This window comes from Python bivittatus, unplaced genomic scaffold (genome assembly GCF_059951505.1).
Source record: "Python bivittatus isolate LINGU-HERP-01145 unplaced genomic scaffold, Pbiv_v1 ctg000580_np1212, whole genome shotgun sequence".
In the NCBI taxonomy this organism is placed as follows: domain Eukaryota; kingdom Metazoa; phylum Chordata; class Lepidosauria; order Squamata; family Pythonidae; genus Python; species Python bivittatus.
In genome coordinates this window covers 10,749,324-10,769,461 of record NW_028277087.1, presented here as the reverse complement: position 1 = coordinate 10,769,461, position 20,138 = coordinate 10,749,324, and the positions used below count along the sequence as shown (strand labels likewise).

The window sequence follows — 20,138 nt, the reverse complement described above, 5'->3', positions numbered from 1 at the left end:
TAAAAGCCCATCTGATCAGTAAATCAAGGATCAGTGAATTTCACATTTTCATTACTGCATGTGCAGTGTTAAGAAATCCTTTTATGTGTCCTAAATCTCTCACCATTCAGCTTCACTGAATTATCCTGAGTTTAAAAACAAGTTAAGAAAAGTATTTTCTTCTCTTCATTTTCTCTGCATTGTGAATAATGTAGAAATATCTACTGTGCCATGCCTCATCTGTCATTTTTCTAAAGTGAAAAAAGCCAGAGCCTTGATATCACAGATGCCCCTTTCTGTACCTTTCCCATTTTTACAAAGTTATTTCTGAGATGCAGTAATCAAAACATTATATAAGATTTCAGACATAGCTAATTTTGAGTTTCCTCTCCTAAAGACATTTAATACATTTTCACCAACATGAGAGAATGATCCACCTATTGCTGTTCTTCTACTGGTCCCTAAGAACTTATCCCTTGATAAAATCAGGCCATCTATTTCGGGAATGCCTGATGGATGGGATAACAGCTGGACAGAGGCCTCAGGCCAGACACAATGAGAAACAAGATGCTGAATTAGATGACTCTTTGGCTAGATCCAGTATGGCTCCAATATGATAGAACCAAGAACCCTGGAGGCCTTCTAGTTCAATCTCTCACCTGAAGCATCCCAGACCCATCACTGTCCAACCTTTGCTTGAAAACTTCAGTGATGGAGGAGCCATAACTCTGGGAGGCAAGCTGCTTAATAGCTCTCATAGTCAGAAAATTCCTCCTTATTTCAAGTTTGGATCTTTCTCTGTGAAGCTTCTACCCACTGAAAGCTTGTCCTAAACCACTGCATATTCTCCTCTCCCCAACAGAAGTCCAGTGGAGCAAAGAACAGTTTCTGCAGGAAAAAAGTAGTGGAACTGAGATGTAGTTAGAATTAGAAAGTAATTCTTCATTATATCCTAATACCAGAAACATTTTCCAGTCTTACCCATCCATGCCCTGCTGGCTCAAGAAACATCCTGTATTTACCGCAATATATATGAGCTTGGAGGAGGAGGAGGAGGAGGGGGAGGAGGAGTTATGTTTATGAGTTATAATTACATAAAGATCTTGAGGACATGAAATAATGTGTTGCTTCAGAATTAGGTATCATGGAACCTCAATGGGACCTGGAGGAATTGCCCTGTCCTAGAAAAACAATGGGTTCCTGGAAGGTCACTGACTTAAAAGCCAAGAGATATTTCCTCATGGAGGATCCTGGCAAGAAAAGTTGAGGGGCTCCAAAAGAGCAAGTGGAGATTCAGCAAGCATATGGGGTTTGCAAGAAGCTGATGCCTCCTCTAAAGTGTGTAGCTCATAACAGAGCACATATGTAGGATGAAGAAAGTCCCAGTTCAAATCAGGTAGCATTTCAAGTGGCCAGTGATGGGCTGATGGTTGCTCTCTGTCAGAGCCTCTACAGAGAAGCTGCCAGTTGCAAGAGAGAAAGAGAGAGAGAAAGAAAGAAAGAAACAGAAAGCTAGAGACAGAGAGTATAAAGTAGATTCGTGTCTTCTCTCTACTCAGCCAAATGCTAAGGACCTTGTGAACCAGCCACTGATTCGGCCACTAACAAAACTGCGCTTGGGAGATACACACTTACTACCGTCTTTCAATACTACCCAACATTTTGACTATCAGCCACCTCCTGAAATGCACAAATTGGATTCCAAAAACAAGACTTCAACGGGTAGCAGCATTTGCTTCAACTATCAAGGTACAGTCCTATATTTTAAAGGTGGGATCATGTGCTAAGCCTTACAGGGTTCTTGTTCACATATACAGTACAAAGGAATCCTCTGCTGAAATTTATTTCTACCCTTTCCTTTGAAAAAAATGAGCTGGCACCACATTTAGTTCCATCCAGTTATGAAATTATGAAGTTGCAAAGTTATCACCTATATCATAATGTCCACTTTCTCCAGCGCTCTACTCTCTAACATCAGGAGCCCTGCCAAAAGAACATTTGTTGGAGGGGATAAAACAATATTGTTCATTCTCGTCTCTTACAAAAGATGCCATTGGAGATGTCATATTGAAATAAAAAGACGGTCCTATGAGAAATAAATGTTCTGGGGAAAAAATGAACAGGAAAATATATGCCCCTAATGTTTTCATTATGAAAAAGATAAAGGTGATATTTATCATGAAATCATGATAACAGCCTAGGTATCCTTATGTTGTGGTTTGGAATTATTGCAGGCATAGAGTTTGTAGGATTCCCCCAATGAGTAAAAATAACCAATGGCTATGTTCACATAATGCACTTAATCAGGTCAATTACAAACCTACTGACTGCATTCATGTAACATGTTAAGTTCAGCTATTTTTAACCTATATTTTTTGTGGCTTCATGTATTCCTTAGTTGATTGGGCAATGAACTGTAACTCGGTTAATGTGTGAACACGGCCAGTTTGTTCTGAAAGGAGATTATTTTCATCCTTTTTTGTTGCCATTCTAGATGTGTCTTTGCCTAATCCTCATTTAATCTTTTTGACTTTTTTGTGGGAGGGAGAGCAATATTTGTTTCTTAAACATTTTGCTTTTTTTTTCTTCATTCAGGTCCTGGAACATCCAGCACCAGCACCACTACTACACAGGATATGCTTGTTCCTCACCAAGAGAAGAGGTATCAGCTGACAGAGGAAGAACTGCAAAAGGTTGGGAGGAATCTTACTGTCTTGAGTGCCCTACAGAAGCACATGGTATCTCTCCCACAGGTTTTAGCATTGTCAGCTGGGCCATTTAAGATCATAAAGTGCCCTTTCTCATTGATGATGTGTCTCCTCCTAAGTGTTCCTGGTGAAAAAGATAAAGTCTCCTTTGAGTCACACACTATGCCTGATGATTTCATGTACACATCTGTGTAGCCTTCTTGGCAATAGTTCCGAAAGGTGGGGGGGGGGGTTACTTCCTAGTCTAACCTACTATTCTGGAATTCCTATAAGACCTCTATCCAAATACTAACCAGGTTGGATGCTGCCTAGCTTTTCAAGATCAACCAGAATTGGCTAGACATTATCCCTAGCTAGACACCTAGTTAGGTGAAGACAAATGGTTCCTTCTACAGGACAGCAGATCTCCTGAAGACCATCCTTCTCCTCTCTATCTTTTCAATTTGTATTTCAGTCTCCAAATCTAGCAAACTGCTTTTTCTCTGCCTCCCTTCCCTTCTCTTGTTAGCTCTGTTGGATATTTTAGACAGGATGATCAGGAGCTCACTTCTAAGCAAGAACTCCCATTGAAAAAATATTAATTGGCTGTTAACTAGGCTCAAGCTACCCAAAGGTTGATTTCCTTTCCTATTAGCCAATCTGTGAGAAGGCTATTTTAATTTCCCTCTCCTCAGGTGATCTGTTGGACCCTCTATCCTGTTTTGTGCTACCTGGATGTCTTCTCTGTTCAGGCAGCTGTTTCACTTACTAGGTTGTGTTTTGCTTTACATTCCAGCCCTTTGACACTAACCAGGATTGGGAGGGTTGTGGGGACTGAGCTGTAAAGCATTGTGATGTAATCTCGTGGAGCTTAGGGGGAGCACCTTCCTTGGAGCTGAGCCTGCCCTCTGAAATCCGCATGGCCCCAACTCTGTTGGGCATTCATAAAGCTGTGAAAACTTTGCTCTTCCAGCAGGGCAAAGGTGTAGTGAGTTATCTTCTTGGTAGTTTATTTTGATGGTTTAATCTTTTTTGAGTTGGTTATCCTCCCCAATGGGTGGTAATGTTACCTTTACTACTTTTTTTAATCCTGCCTTTATTCTTTTTATAAATAATTCAAGGTGGCAAACATACTGAATACTCCTTCCTCCTCCTATTTTCCCCACCACAACAACCCTGTGAGGTGAGTTGGGCTGAGAGAGGGACTCGCCCAAAGTCACCCAGCCGGCTTTCATACTGAAGGCAGGTCTAGAACTCACCGTCTCCTGCTTTCTAGCCTGGTGCCTTCACCGCTGGACCCAACTGGCTCTCTTATTATTGTTTTAACCCTAATATGTAAGCTGCCTAGAGTTACCTTGGTAATTGAGGCAGTACAGTATATAGATAAGTAAGTAAGTAAGTAAATACATAAATAAATAAATAAATATGTTTGCACCTGTCTTCATCATCATTGTATTGTTCATAATTACTGCATTAATTTTTCACAGGATCTTAGGATTTCTAAATTGTCATGGCCCTCCTGAGTGCTGCCTATATCACAAGAAGAACAGGGTTTCAGTAACCAATGATGATGAAGCCACTTAGCACATTGTAAAAGGTTTATTGTTTGACCTTTTTTCTGCCTTTCCAGATTAAATATTCCCATCTGATCCACCCATGGAAGGGGCAACGTTGGTTCAGCACCGAACAAAAAGATGCCTATCCAGAGAAGTACAGTGGACCAATCATGCTCGCAACGGCAGACTTCCAGGGGAGCAATGTTCCCCTTGGCACTATGGTCAAGTATCAACCCAGGAAGAAGTTTGTTCTTTGAAAAATGCCTCTTTAACTGAGATGTTTGAATGAATAAATCAGATGCCCGTTGGCTTGCTGCTGAAAAATATCCATGTAGTGTCGAGGCCATCAAGGTCTTCACTTCTTCAGTCCCGTCAATTCTCACAATCTTGGCTTCATGGCAGAATTAGTTTCACAGGTTAGAGATGTTCTAACGTATGTGTCCCTGCCCCACCTTTAGGTTCTTTCTAGCTCCCTCCCTCCTTTCTGAAGACAATGCCTCTAGCACAGTGTTTCTCAACCTTGGCAACTTGAAGATGTGTGGAAGTTGAAGTCCACACATCTTAAAGTTACCAAGATTGAGAAACACTCCTCTAGCACATAGCTAGACCACAGCAGAAACTTCTGTAGTCTGAAGAAAACATTGCTGGCATAACTACTCATGGGGACTTTTATAGAAAAAAGTTTTAATCTTTCTAGAATTGGCTGGTGTGGGTCTTCCGGGCTGTGTGGCCGTGTTCTGGAAGTTTTGTTTCCTAACGTTTTGCCAGCACCTGTAACCGGCATCTTCAGAGTGCAGGAGCACAGACAGGAGCAGTTCTTTCTAGAATTTCTGACAGTTGGCAATTCTGCTCCATCACTAAATCTCTTTCCCTGGATATTGTCCTCATTGTCCTGATAGTAATGGGCCATGTGAGTGTCCCTCTTAGGTGAAAAACTGGGGGCCAGAGTAGAATTTTGTAACAGTCTTACATCAGCAATCCGAACAATAATATAATCTTTTCTCTTGACATTTTCCCCTTAATATTAATACTATATCACATACTGCCCAAAGTAGTTCGTGCATATTGCCATGTGATTTCTCATGTTTGTTTTAAGTTTGTATTTTTTAATTATGCAGGACAATGTAATTTCAGAGGTTGCACACTTTGTATTATTTTGCGTCATAGTTGAGTAACTACACCCTGCTTTTTTTGTCATAGATACTTTTGGTAGTTAGACAATGCTGCCATAAAAGTACAAGTTGTCAACTTAAAAAATCACCTCTAGAATCAGTCTAAGAACAAACAATTATACTAATCCAAAGACTGGAGGTAAAAGAGCAGCAATCAAATCACAAACCATGGCGAACAGAAACTCTCTGTGTCACAGATATGGCATTCAAATTAAAACAGGTTTCTTTACAATACTTACAATAGACAGGACTTACATTATTACATTTTTTTAGTTTGGCAGCCATATAAATGCTTTAAATAAATAGACAGCCATGCACATATGGTTTGTGGAGTTGGCGGTATATGAATCTTGCAAATCAATAAATAAATGCATTGATAAATATATACATTGGTGCAAATACATATGAATAAATATACATATGAATATGAAAATCGGAGGAGGAAGGAATATTGGTACATTTGCCACCTTGAGTTGTATATGAAAAAACAGCGGGATAAATTTTTTTAAAAAAATACACATGAACACACTATGTCTGTAGGTAGTCATATCCTTTCATGTTCAATTAATATTTATAATCTGTTTCACTTTTCCAAACAAAATCCAGTCTGACCAATAATTAAACACTCAAAACAACTAATATAAAATTAGGTAAATTTGGCTGCCAAGCATGCATGCACGCACACACATATACATATAAGTGTGTGTGTGTGTGTAAAATTAGCAGCATTTCATATATAATGCCAGTTTTTAACCAAATTACAAAAAAACAGAATTAACCCTGGAAATAATTATTCATTGGTAATCAACAGTCATCCCAAATGTGAGCATTTGCCCACTGAAAAGCATTCATCTCTTCCAAAAGCCTAATTAAAGAGAGGCTCCCCCGATCACGAAGGGTTAAATGCAAATATGCAAGTGTCAAAAATACACCGCGGGGAGAAGACGGGCTTCAACTTCTCCCCCTCCGGTTCGGCGCTTACTGCGATCGGAAGGCGCAGGGGCTGGAAGGCGTCTTTGCGCGCGGTACTTTGAAGACACTCCCTCAAAGACGAAGTGGGGGAGCGGGAGAGGGAGGTGTCTCTGCTGGTGACGCTCCTCGCCTGTTGCTGTCAGTTGTACAGTTAAGGCAAGGCTATGCGCCTAATAAGTCAACAGGAAAGAGAAGCGGCAGCCAGTCGCCTTGTGTGATGGCAGACGGTGGCTGCTGGCAAAGCCCCGGTCTTCCCTCTCCAAAGCCCAGGCCCTCCCATTCTGCCCCACACCTGCAAGCCTGACGGCCTGCTCTGACCCAGACATCAGTGCTGCTGGGGAGCACAGCTTAGGGCCAAGCGCTGGAGAGCAGCTGCGCCCGAAAGCCGCCCTTCGAGCATCGCGCTCCCACTTTCCGGAGCGGGCTCCAACCCGTCCCGCTCTCCAGCGGCTCCCTGGGCGGACCTGCAGCCCAAACATGCAGCACTTCAGCAGGATACGTGCTTTTGCGCTGGAGCTGGACGCCGGCCGGGGTCCTGGAGTCGCGTACCGGGGAGGAGAGCTTCTTTCCGGGCGAGTGGTGGTGGAGGTGGCCAAAGGACTGAAAGTGAGAGCCCTGGCGGTGTGCGCGCGGGGTCTGGCCGCTACCCACTGGCTGGAGAGCAAGAGCATTGGCATGAACACGGTCTACAGCGACTACACTGCCTACGAGACCTACCTGCGAAGACGGCAGCACCTGATTAGAGGTGAGAGGGTCTTTTTTCCCTGCCTTTCTCCAGGCGTCTCCTTGCTGGCTTGCCTGCCGCTTCGCGAGCTTGTTTGTCTCCTTGATCCAGTCCCACCAGCCGAGGAGCGGAACCGGGACCTGACATGCTTTGCAAAGTATCTGCTATCTAAGCAAGTGACTATTGTGCTAACTAAAACAGAACTTAATCATTAACGGCAATTTAGCAATCCACCCCCCCCCCGCGAAATCCCTGCCCCGCCCCAAAGAAACAAGCCTGGGTTTTAACAGAAAAATTGGATCAAAAATGATTTCAGTTTTTTCCAGAACTGGAAAGATTTCCGTTCTCAGCGCTGTGGCCAAGAAACTGGGTGAGGCCAGGGGGCCCCGCTAATGTCCATGGTGCGAGTCTTTTTGTTTATGGTTATGCACGATAAGCACTTTGCAAGGGGAAAGAAATGTTACTTCACAACTGGTGCATTTCAGGAAATGAATTCATTTGTGAAATGTCAGCTAAACACAGATACCACGTTTCCAAGATACGGCGTGTGCTTGAAAAGAGCTGGTGTTTAAATGTCTGAAATGTTATTGTGATTTATTTAGGGTTAGCAAATGCAGATCTTGTCAGCTTCCAGGGTGATTTTGTTTGTGCCTTGTGCGGGCTGTTTTGATCTTGTTGCATTGACATTGTTGTCTTCTTTAACTACTTTGGGTTTTTGTTGGAAAAGTAGAATATAGAAATTGGAAGGAAGGAAGGAATGCTTTTTGGCCAAAGCTGTGCAGAGGCAAGAATTCCAATGGGAGAATTAATGACTTCTTGCCTTGAGACCAACTGGCTGCTACACAGAAGTGGAGGCAATTCTTTGTATTGAATGAGGCCCACAAACAAGGAAAGAATTTGTAGACAGCTGGGTTCTCTAATGTGCTAGAAATGGAATGAGCTTCGGAACACCCATGTACATGCTGGAGAGTGCCTTGGCACAACTGATTCGTCCTCTCTTGCTGATGTGCAGCTGAAGGATGTGGTGTTCTTTGCCCTAGAAATGGTCAAAATAGCTACAGACATCTATATTCTGTGCTTTAGCGGTGGTTGAGAATCAAAGGAATCACCACTCTTACATTTCATTTAAAATATTTGTATCTTTGTGTCCCACCTATTGACTGAGGCAACTGGTGAAAACATGAAACAGTTCTGCAAGGTTATTCACCCAACAGCCGTAAGATCCAAGGAAAGTGGAAGGAAAAATAAGAGAAATGCAAGGGAAAGGGGAGGTGAAAAGGCATTCTTTTGTTCTAAAATACAGCAAATCTTCAACTTTACCATGTTCAACATAACAGACAGTGTTATATCTGTTAAATCCTGATGAGAAATGATTCTGAATTTCTGTCTGCATTTCTGTGAGAGAAATTCAAAGAAAAATGTGCAATGGTGGAAAAGGTGAGGCGGGAAGTTCCAAAGTTCTGGGTCTCTTGAGGGAAAAAAAATTGCCCTTTTTGGTGCAGTTCCAGGCTCTAGACAGTGACACTATTAAGCAGCAGAAAATGGCAACTGAACCTTCATGTTCAGAGGGAATATGCCACATGGTACTTGTTGCTCTGGGGTAACCACAGAGCAGACTGTCTTTAGAGCAGGGTTTCTCAATGTTATCAACTTTAAGATGTGTGGACTTCAACTCCCAGAATTCTGGAGTTGAAGTCCACACATCTTAGTTGCCGAGGTTGAGAAACCCTGTTTTAGAGGCTTCTGGTAAGCCTCTGGCTGGTTGAAACACTTAAATTAGATGAATTCTCCTTTGCTGGGTTTCTCTGTTACAATCTTTGCTGTGGTAGACAAATGGAACTTCCATGTTCAGAAGGGGTCTAAGATGAAACACGTGTCACTTGGATAACAGCCAAAAATGGCAATTGCCTTTCATTTTCTGTTTGTAGACTTCCTGAAGAAAATCTTGTGAGTCAATACTGCAAACATCTTGCAGGTCTAGATGGATCTTGATCTGGACTCAGCATGGCTCTTCTTTTCTTCTTATGGCACTCAAAAGCAAAAGAAGCATTACATTCTTAACAAGCAGGGGAAATCATACAGGGATTGATTGTCCCAGGTTTTATACACAAAATATGACAGATAAAATACTAGATGAATGCAAGTTCTCTTTTGTGGACAAAGCCCACACCTTACCTTTTTAAGACCAGTATACAATGTGGCTTGCAAAAATATGAACAATCATAGAAACAAATCCCCAATCACTGTAAACTACTGGTATATGTTTATGTTTAAATTTATTATTCATAAGTTTGTATCACGAAGTACAACATAACTGAGTCTTAAAACAGCAGTAAGAAGTCTATAAAACATTCAAATCAGCCAAATGTAAATCAAATTTCACAAGAAAGGTGGAAAAAAGAAAATAAATCTTAACTTTAGCATCTAAGTACTATTAATGTAAGAGCCTGGTGTAAAGATCCAGGACTGTTCCAAAGACATGTCCCATCATAGAAAAAGTCCTATCTTTAGTTTGCCATCCAAATCTCATCCAAAATTGGGGACAATTAGAGAAGGAACCCTAACAAGAGTAGAGTGGACAAGCAAGTACTTTTGAAGCTACTGTATTAAAGGATCTCACAATTTTGGAAGAGGATTTTAGGAAACTTTAGGAAGAGAAGGAAATCAGAGAGAGAACAGTTTCTAGTTCAGCACTCCTCCATTCTTTTTGCAGGCTCTCCTGGTGCATTTCTTTTTCCTTAGTTATCATTTCCAGAAATCTTCCTGGGACCCTGGGATACCAAGCCTAGAGCTGTTTGCACAAGGATGTGTAAACATAAAAAGCTTTTTCTGAGATTTGACTAGGAGCGATTAACTAGCTTTGTAAATATCACCCCTCCTTAGACAACTCAGATCTTGCCTCAGTTTATGAGTCAGCAAGGCAGGAGCTCATGATAGGCAACCTTCTTTTGCATCAAAACAGCTGATTGATCCACCTACTTTATATACTGGCAGTGCAGCTCAGGCAGAAACATGCCTATCCTAGTTCTGCTGCCTAAGACCCTTTAACTGGAGGTCAGGTTGGGAGAATTGGGTCTGAATTTTGCATACAAAGCTATGGCTCAATCACTGTATATGGCTTCTTATGTCTTACTAATTCAGCCAAGAGGTCTACCTAATCTACTAATGCAGGAACAGGCAACCTTTTTGGGCCAAGGACTGATTTAGAATATAGAAAACATTCCTAAAATGGCTGCCGTCGAGATTAGCCTATTCACAAAATGGCTGCCATAACAGCAGGTGTAACCAGTTACATAGCCTCTATTTGCCACGAAGCTAACTAATCCTGATACTGTATGCTTTGTTTTGTACAAGCTGGAATTGCATGGAATCCAAGGCTATTTCTGAAAAGAAACACAATGGTAAGACTAGTGATTTGCTTAGCAGCATACCAGCTTCCTATTAATTTGTTTTTTAGTTTAAAAAATCTTTTTAAAATGTCAGGTGGGGCAGAGAGTACGAAGGGTTCCAGCAGAGAGGGGTCTTTCCCTGAAAGATGCAGATTCTGATTTCCAGTTAGTAGACGGTGGTCTGCTAGTGATCCCAGAACATCATCTTAAAGATTATTGGAGCTTCAAAGGAATATCCTTTGATGGCCTCTGGTTTTGCATCATCATCACCATCATCATCATACCCGGAAGAGTTTTGAAGGGTCTGAAATGAAAGATTGCCCTCTTTTATTTTCCACTATTTTAGTTGATCTTAACAAAAAGCCAGGATATTCTTTTTAGCATTTACCATATTACTGTTATCTGTAATAACAAATAGGTGAAGATCTGCTTGTGGCTTAGCAGAAAGCAAACTACTTAAAAAATTCAATTGGAATCCCACATGATTCGTTCCCTGCCAGGAGTTGATTTACAATCTGCCCCTATTCCCAAAGAATTGTCTTGTCCCCATTAACTATGTGCAACAGGACTGAATTTCTATCCCAACATAAACTGGCTGGAAATTTAGCTTTAATCCAATACATTTAGAGGGAACCAGGTTAAATTAGAGGATACTCCTTTCAAATATTAAATTCCAGAGTGGTAGCCATCATAGTTTTCTTCAGCCAACAAGGGGGAACAAAAGCAACTTTGCAGTTTTATTGTGGCAGATTAAACAGCCTTGGATTGGCTGTTAACCTTTAAGATACCATAAGGAAGTATGTCTGTATATGTGTTTAAGTGTGAGAGGGAAAGTAGGTATTATACCTCCCTTAGTAACAGGGGTGCTTGTTCTCCAGAATTTTTATAGGAATATCATCAGTTGGACCTCTTGCATTGCGAGATTCCATTTGTATTATATATGAAATGATTGGCTGGAAGATCTGTCAGCTTTGCATCTTTGTTGAAGAAGAGTACAATGTACAAAAGCCTATGAACATAAGAAATTATGGCATCATTAATCCATTCCCAGAATTGTGTTGCTTACTTGTGACTATTTATTTCTTGGCCATTAAATATACAGTAATCCAGCAAGAAATAAGTACATGCAGAAATGCACATGTGGTCCCCATGGTCCCCATACGATGGCAGTGTATGCCAAAAGTTAAAACAAGTTTCTCTCTCTCTCTCTCTCTCTGGCATCGCCATGTCTTATGAGCAAAATGTGGCTGTTTTTATGCTCATCAAGTGACTGCTTGCCAGAACGCTTGTGATTTTTCCTGGTATTCAGGAACCTCCATGTCCTAAAGCTGTTTACTTCTGAATACCAGACGTCCAAGACAAAAAAACTGTTGCCTTCCCTTTTTGCTTATGATCCTCCACAGGCAATTTGTGATTTCCTCTTAGACAAAGGAGATAAGCAGGTGGAAACTTCTAGTGTTCTTACCACATCTCTCTCTGCATTATAATTCTCCACATTGCTTTTAAGTTGTGGATTTCTCTTTGGCCCAGGTGAGCCTGCCAAGAAGATTTTGAAGGAGAAGGAGAGATTGTACCATTCTGCCTTTGAGCCTTTATTGGGGAGAGCTGTATAGGAACAGTAGTGCTTGATTTCCAAAATGATAAATGATGTGGGAATAGTTATTTCCCTGGAATCTACAGCTGTGTGGGTGAAAAAGCACCCTCTTGCCCCAGATTCAGAGCTAAGTTTGTTACCATATCTTGCAAGAAAGCAGAATTTCCTTCCTAGGGTCAGGCAGGTCTTCTGTTTTTTCAAGTCCTTTGGTCTTCTGAGCCAGTGCTGGCAAACTCATGGCTGCACCTGGGAGCTTGGAAGGAAGGCTGCAAATCAGTGATGGGAAAAGGTGCATTCAGCCCTTTCCCCAGGGATCAGAGTCCATTCTTCCCCAGCCAACTAAGATCCTTACCAGAGAATGGTAAAAGTGGCCTTTGCCAGGAACTAAACTAACTAACTAACTAGGTTATAGAATGGGAGAGCAGATAGAGGAGAGGGGAGTTTCCAAAGTAATTCTTCCAGCAAGATGAGGTATCCATAAAGGTATGCATATTGTTCAGCCTCAGGTCAAGATAGTGCAATAGTAAGTTGTCACTTTCAGTTGACTGAAATAGAAATTCTGGTCAGATCTTACAAAGAGCTGAGAGCTACACTATTTGCCTTGGAGAGAGAATGTCCACGTTAACTATAGGAATGATCGGGACGTGGGAAAAACAGGTCACGTGTATGTAAGGGGAATACCAGCGAAAAGACCCAGATCCAGGAGCATAGTGGCGTTTAAGTGAATGCCACCTTCCCTCCAGATGCTAGGATAGAAGCACTGCAGGGTGGGAGAAGATCATATCAATAACAACCGTATTGTTTTCTGTCGGAGTTATTTCAATTCTCCTTGGGTTTCCTGAATCACAGGGCATTTCTAAAAAATTCTGACCGGCCTGCCAGGCTAACTTTGCCCAGTGGAGGAAAGTTTATCTCTCTGGAGATTCCTCTTTCCCCCGCCCCCATTTGCAAACTCCAGAGCAAAGAGAGGGGTCAGTCAGGCAGCCAAGCACCCTGCCAGCCAACTTTCAACGACGGAGCGCATGCTTGTTGACTTGTTTTGCAAGCGCTTCTCTTGCCCCGCCTTCTGAGGCCAACCTTTCCCCTCTGATTGGCCGCCCGGCTGCTGGAGGTGCGGCGGTGGGGCGCAGAGCCGCGCTCGGGAGGCGCTGAAGCGTTTAAAGGGGCCGTGCGCCGGGGAGGGCCAGAGCGCGACTTGCGCGCCGCTTGATCGGACGGAGCTTTCCATCCGACCGAGCCGTCTCCTCCTCAGCCATGCTCTTCGACCGCCTCAAGCGCTTCGCCATCGTGCTGGACTGTCCGGAGCTGGCCTCGCCCCCGGTCTTCAGCTCGGGCGAGAGCGTGGCCGGTCGCGTCGTGCTGGAGTTGTCCGGCGAGGCGCGCCTGGGCTCCCTGGACATCCACGCTCAGGGCTGCGCCAAGGTCCACTGGACCGAGTCCCGCAGCGCCGGCTCCAGCACAGCCTATACGCAGAGCTACAGCGACCAGGTGGACTTCCTCAACCACCGGGAGACCCTCCTCGCCCCGCCAGGTAGGGCGCTTGAGGAGGAGGACGCAGCGCCACGCGCCCGAGCGGCTTTGGCCAGCGGGCGCCCCGGACTCGCGGTCCTCTGCGCTGGGGCGGAATGCCTGCGGTGCCCCCGAGGGTGCCGGCGGAAAGTTCGGCCTCTCTCCGGACTCCGGTCCAAAGCCCGGGCTCTCCTCGGTTCTCCGTCTCTGACTGAAGCGTCGGAGCCGCGCGTCGCGTCTACCAGCTGCGGGCTTCTTGCGAGACAGGAGGACCCAGGCAGAGGCACCAGCCCAGACTTTGCTGGCGGCGGCGGCTGCTGCTGCTGCTGCTTTGGGAAGGTCTGACTTAATCTGATGGGGAGGCGAATTTGTCTGCGGGACCTGGATTTTTCTCGGGGCTGGTTTCTCAGACCTCGGTGCAGCTGCCCTCTGCAGAATTCCTCCAGCGGGCCGGTTGCCTGGAGCTCCATGCCAGAGGGGAGTGGATGCAACGGGCAAATTTGGATCAGCCCCTTCTCTTCTTGGAAGCCGTATATTATACGCTGTGGGGACAGGGGAAGAGAAATCCTGCAGTGTCTGAGACACTTTGCACTGCTGTCTGAGCGGCGACTTGCTTCTGAAATCTGTAGTCTTATTAGGCAAATTAAAGAGTTTCCAAAATGGCTCCTGTAAGGGAGTTTAGCTTCAACCTGTTCCATGGACGGGTATATTAAGATACTTTCCTTGGGCATATGATGCCCTTGTCATCAGTTGTTCTGAAAAAAATATATAAACAGCCCCGTCTTGTGATCTCTTTGATGACTTGTGGCTTTGCTTTGTCTTTTTTAAACACCTTTGTGGCTAATGTAGCTGAGAAATTCTCAGTTGCCTGTCTTCAGTTTGCTATCTCTAGGGTGTGTATATGTGCTTTGTTTCACTTAAGTTCTGTTGATTTGTTACTGCACAAAAAGCTTGATGGAACTTTGTCTAAACAAAACTGAAAAGGGCTTTTGTTCTTCCTTCTGTTCCCTAACAGACAATGGAGATGTCACGGTCCTTCAGGCAGGAAGGCATGAATTCCCCTTCACTTTCCAGCTCCCAGGGTGAGTCCTTGTCTTTTCCAAATACAGTGGGGTTCGTAATAATGGCTTTTTCTAGCTGGAGGGGTTGGCACCAGCCTTATTCTTAGTCTTAATATCTCTTTTTCCCAAAACAGGACCTTGGCCACCTCCTTTGAAGGAAAGCATGGCAGCGTCCGCTACTGGGTGAAGGCCAAGTTACACCGGCCTTGGTCTTCAGTCAAAAGAGCCAAGAAGGAGTTTACAGTGATTGAACCCATCGATATCAACACGCCAGCATTACTGGTAAGCTGAGATAGGAAGGGTATGTCAAAGGGAAGGCAATCATTCCATATCATCCCCAGAAAGGAATTGTTAACCTGGATCATGGTAGCAATTTACAATTGATAAAAGATTATTTGTAGGAGGTAGTTGGATTCCTGGTGACTGTATCCATGTAGTTTTGTCATGCATCAGCAACAGTTTGAGGCTGCCTTCTTCCAGGATATTGTTAAAGTTTTCCTGTCTTGCTACAGCCATATAATTCCTTGGAGAATCTTAATCAGACCTTATCTAGTTTCACAGCCCAGTCAAGATCAGTCTTAGCCTTCCCTTAAAAATTGCAGCTGCTTAATGGTCTTGTACTGTTTGTTGCCAGTTGTTCTATTCTTGTGTCCAAAGTATTAGGTTATAATAGTGTGTGCTTGTATTATTTACATCAGAAAATGTAGTATTGAATTCAGTAGCATTAAATTCATGCTACTTAATTTAGATCATTAATTTAGATAGGACCATTCCCATCATGTTTGCCTCCTGTGATTCTATGCAATATCCTGGTGAGATGTTGAGTACAAACATTGATGACAAGAACTTCATGGTTGAAGAGGATTGAAGTTAGGTCTTTCGAGATCACTCATATGAAGGCGACTCTTAGTGCCATGCTTTTATTCAATATCATAATCCTGTCTTCCCTAACCTAGTGCTATCCAGAATTTGCAGCCCTAACACATTTGTCAGATGTTGGAGAGTTATAGTCTGATCTCTGGCCTACATATTTGACTACTATGATTTGTAGCTCCTAGGACCATGGTTTGTACCTCCTGGGTAACCCAGTCATAAGCTTGTCTAACGCTGAAGAACAAGCAGTCTCTAATCATTTGCCACAGAATGGTTCCTCTATTTCTATACCTCTGAGGATCCAGAAACAGGGAAATTATCCAGCACCCAAAGAAAACTTAAAAAAAAACAAAAAACCTATTTCCTCCAAATCCTTTGTGAGAAGGAATTCACTATTGTCTGTCAACCTTTCTCCAAGTTTATCCTCTTTCTCACTGAAACATCTTTTGATTCAGGAAAAGAAAGGCAGCTCCAGATTCTTCCTGCTGCTAACGTGTCTCTCTCTGCTTTGCTTCTTCCAACAGGCTCCTCAGGCTGGTGCCAAAGAGAAGCTGGCGCGAGCGTGGTACTGTAACCGTGGCCAGGTTTCGGTCTCAGCCAAAATTGATCGGAAAGGCTACACACCAGGTAATCTTTTAGGCAATTGTTTAGGAGTGGGTTGCAATGTGGGATAGCTCCTCTTTTCATCATCAGCCAGATGTCCCCAGCATGTACAGTCTTGGTGAATGACTCGTTTTTGTACAGTTGCAATCAGCCAAATGCCAAAACACTGACATAGCATTAGCCAGAATATTCTCCAAGTTCCTTCATGAAGAATTGGGCCATCAAAAAGTTTTGGGGGGGAAGGCAGTGGCATTGCCATCAAGCTTATGCATGCTCCTTGCAAAAATTTAGAGACCAGCAAGGTTAGAGAAAGAGACTAAAAGAGCAGACAAATAACAGAGGATCAGTAGCACATTGCCTCTAATACCCCCCCTTCCATTCCCTTGCAGGTGAGGTCATCCCCATCTTTGCTGAAATTGACAACTGCACCACCCGTACTGTGGTACCAAAGGCTGCCATCATCCAGACACAGACATTCATTGCCCGAGGCACTAAAAAACAGAAAAAATCAGTGGTGGCAAGCATGGTGGGAGACTCCATTGCAGCAGGGAAGAGAGAGGTGTGGCATGGCCGTGCTCTAAAGATCCCACCGGTTGGGCCCTCCATCCTGCAGTGTCGCATCATCCATGTTGAATATGCACTGAAGGTGAGCTCAGAGGGGCATCCGTGTAAACCTAAGAGGTCTGTCTGGCGGAATAACTCTCTGCACCCCAGAAAATCTCATTTTTATTGGCTCATTCATTTATCCCACCTCTTCTTAAAAGAGCTCAGGGTATCTTATAAATGAACTATTTCAAAACATCAATTTTAATCTCATACTTAAACAAAGCAAAAGTTGATGACAATTCACTAGCTGTACAGAATCAGTGAAATTAACAAAAATAGAATGGTTGAAATCGGTTTGGTAAAACGTTCTTTTACAGAGATTTCCTAAACATGCCTTGAAACCAGGAGACCATGAGTTCTAATCCCGCCTTAGGCACAAAGCCAGCTGGGTGGACCTGGGCCAGTCACTCTCTCTCAGCCCTAGGAAGAAGGCAAGGGCAAACCACTTCCAAAAAATCAGGCCAAGAAAACTGCATGGATTTGTCCATGTAGTTGCCAGAAGTCAAGACTGACTTGAAGGCACATATCTAAATATGAGGTTTCTCCTATATTCTAGACTCCTTTTGGGGTGATAAAAAGAGCTTCCCTAGGAGAATATTCCAGTCTTTGCCAGCCCCTCTATCAGAGGTCCTCTGCTGTATGCAAAGATGCTCATGTGTTTCTACCCCCTGATCTTTCTCACTGCCCTTCTTTGCCCCTGTTGCAGTTTGTCTGAATCCTATTTAAGGTATGGTGCCCAAAACTGGAAACAGCACTCAAAATGTTGAATATCTTATCTGATACAAAGTATGCAAATGAAGTGCAATCTTAGCTTTTGAGATGTAGAACATAGAGCTCTTCAGAAGCCTGAACTGCTTTATTCAGTGCAGCCTGGATATGCTGGATGAGATAGGGAATCTTTTCTTTTTCCTAAAAGCGAATGGTGGGCTTTTATATTGGCAGGTCTGCATTGACATCCCAGGGACTTCCAAGCTGCTCCTGGAGTTGCCGCTAGTCATAGGCACAATCCCCCTGCATCCGTTTGGCAGCCGCACTTCGAGCATCAGCAGCCAGTACAGCGTCAGTATGGATTGGCTGCAGATGGGGATCTCTGAGCAGCCTGAGGGTAAGCAGCTTAAGGCTGAAGTGAATAGTGAAACAAATTGGGAAATCTAGTGATTGAAACTAGGCAAAGAAAGTGCTCGTCTTGCAGGTGGTCCTGAATTTGCAACACCTCTACTGAGAAGGCCTGCCTCAAGTAGAATTCCAAGAATTGTTTTTTTTGCAATCAGTTATAGGAATTGAAATACAGCCTTCTTTGGGATGGTGTTACTGGAGTTGTATTTTGCTTACTTTTGCTTAGTTTGTAATAGCTTATGGGGGGAAAGGGAAATGAAAGGCAGGGGAATGAAATTCTGGGGCGCATGGCTACAACATGCAGTTATGACATTGAAGCTTTCTCAGTGTAGCAAGTTGGAACCCTCTGTACTGCTAAGACCTGACCAGGTACCATCTTTCTTGGGATGGTTAAAAGCAATAACATTTCATTTACATGAATCCACTCAAGTCTCTTAGTTTGGGTCCATATACTCTGCTAAGCTATAATGTGATTTGCTCGGTTTATGGTTTAGCGTATTGTGTGAAACCATCCAATTCTGATTTATTCAGTACACCATTGCTGGCTGTCTTGCATTAGATAACAAGCTCTCCTTAGATAGTATTGGGATAACTTATGAAACACAGATGAGGTCCTGCCTGTACCATCATCTAGATTTGACCCTTGAATTCACGTAAGGGGCACTCAGCTAATCGACTTTGTTTCTCCTTAGCTCCTCCAGAGTACTCTTCTATAGTGTCTGGTGAAGAAACCATTGAGAACTTGTCCCCTCCTTCTCAGGATGAGTCTCCTACCTTACTTGAAGGACCTTTCTTTGCCTACATCCAAGAATTTCGTTTCCGGCCGCCTCCTCTCTACTCAGAGGTGAGCATGGGAGAGTGGCACACAGCTCATTGTTTTGCTGGGGAAGCTCTCTTTCAGCTTCTCTATGCTGTCATGCTTATCCTAGCCTTTATCAGGGTATTGCTAGTAAAGCAATTGTTTTATCAAACCAAGTTTCCTGGGGGGAGCTGTTCCTAACTTTTCCTCCTGTCTTGCCCTCCTTGAAATCTAGGTGGACCCCAACCCTCCATCTGACAACAGCATCCGTCCACGCTGTATGACTTGCTGAAGGAAGCACTCCTGACTTGAGATCAAGGGAAATCATTTACAAGAGAGATGACCACAATGGAAGCACGGTGGGGGTGAAGAACAGGCGTTTGCCCCAGAAGAAATGCAGGTGCCCACTCTTAGATGGTGCCCTACACTGAATGCCTTCACCGGACTCTCTCCGTAACCGACAGAGCTTGTCCAGGCTAGATCAGCGCTGGTGATGAAGAAAGAGAAGAGAGCTCTTCCTCAGCTCATGAGTGGTGACTGTTTAAGATCAACACAAAAGCATTTGAACTCTAGACCAATCTCTTGCTTTTCTTGGGTACATTTAAGTATGTCCTCCCTAGACCTACACGGTGGGTTTTTATTCTGTAGACTGAAGCGGCAGAACCCATTCAACCTGCCAGTCTGAGGAAACATTTCTGCTCCATTGCCTAAGATTCCATATATGTCTTCAAGACGGAAGTTAGCTAAAAGAATTCCTGCCTTATGACTCAGTGTCATTATTAGCACTTCTGACATTTTTGGATTGCCCAGTTTCATTTCGCTTTTAAGTCTCGTTCGACAAGCAGATACGGGAATGGTCAAGGATTGAGTGGGCAAGAGCCCCAGTCGAAAAGTTGTAGATAGTTGTGTAAGAGGCAGAAGGGGAGTACATCTTTTTTCCCCTTACATCAGGGAGTGATTTGTTTTTGCTTATTGCAATGTAATTGTAATTGTACTGGGTGTGAATGGGATTATGGTGGTTGCAATAGGTGATTAATTTGCAATTTCAGTTACGTTGGGTCTAAATTCTCAAGACGAACACTTTGAGATAGAGGACAGAATTTAGGAGAAAAAAATTGTAATGTCGGTTGTATGCATTCAACAGAAATGCAGAATAGAAATAGATTGTATGAGAAGTTGGTGGGAGCGTGCTTTTCCCCATTTCAAAATGGGTCTTAATTAGACTCCCAAGTCGGGAGGGGGGGGAGGGAGTGAATCATCCCTCTCAGATGCATTCCACATGCTTCTAAGCATGTAAACATCCTGCTTCTGCCCTATGTAGGGCTGGTGGCCTTGTTTTGTACCTCTTTTCTGTTCTACTCTGGTTTGATACAGACATAAACCTATTTCTAGGTTCACATTTTATAAACTGGTTGCCTTTCACTTTGAAAACTATGTGTGTTTCTCAGCATTCCTAGTTTTGTACAAGTGCTGCAATTAAATTAATCACACTTTTTAA

The 20,138-nt window shown here is 43.4% G+C and overlaps 2 protein-coding genes and 1 long non-coding RNA gene across 4 annotated transcripts in view; 2 read left to right on the top strand and 1 right to left on the bottom strand.

Annotated features, from left to right (window-relative positions):
- The window catches only part of SAXO5 (stabilizer of axonemal microtubules 5), a 10,920-nt gene extending 6,441 nt beyond the window's left edge, over positions 1–4,479 (top strand). Inside the window, exons 5-6 of the mRNA XM_088149795.1 lie at positions 2,575–2,672; positions 4,297–4,479. Of these exons, the coding sequence (XP_088005921.1) occupies positions 2,575–2,672; positions 4,297–4,479 (281 nt within the window). The remainder of the gene's footprint in view (positions 1–2,574; positions 2,673–4,296) is intronic.
- Positions 1–7,006, bottom strand: part of LOC148214665 (uncharacterized) — a 16,663-nt gene extending 9,657 nt beyond the window's left edge. Inside the window, exons 1-2 of the long non-coding RNA XR_015797649.1 lie at positions 6,866–7,006; positions 6,377–6,502 (exon numbers count right to left, since the gene is read on the bottom strand). This is a non-coding gene — a long non-coding RNA (uncharacterized LOC148214665). The remainder of the gene's footprint in view (positions 1–6,376; positions 6,503–6,865) is intronic.
- On the top strand, positions 6,539–20,138 carry ARRDC2 (arrestin domain containing 2). 2 transcript variants are annotated; one of them, XM_007424480.4, is made up of 8 exons: positions 6,539–7,111; positions 14,598–14,664; positions 14,778–14,925; positions 16,041–16,143; positions 16,509–16,765; positions 17,668–17,830; positions 18,534–18,685; positions 18,876–20,138. In XM_007424480.4, exons 1-8 carry the CDS (start codon positions 6,844–6,846, stop codon positions 18,930–18,932), a joined length of 1,215 nt encoding a protein of 404 aa, XP_007424542.1. In that variant the 5' UTR covers positions 6,539–6,843; the 3' UTR covers positions 18,933–20,138. The 2 variants fall into 2 exon arrangements, with proteins under 2 accessions (XP_007424542.1, XP_007424541.1); XM_007424479.4 differs by lacking the exon at positions 6,539–7,111 and adding an exon at positions 13,234–13,604.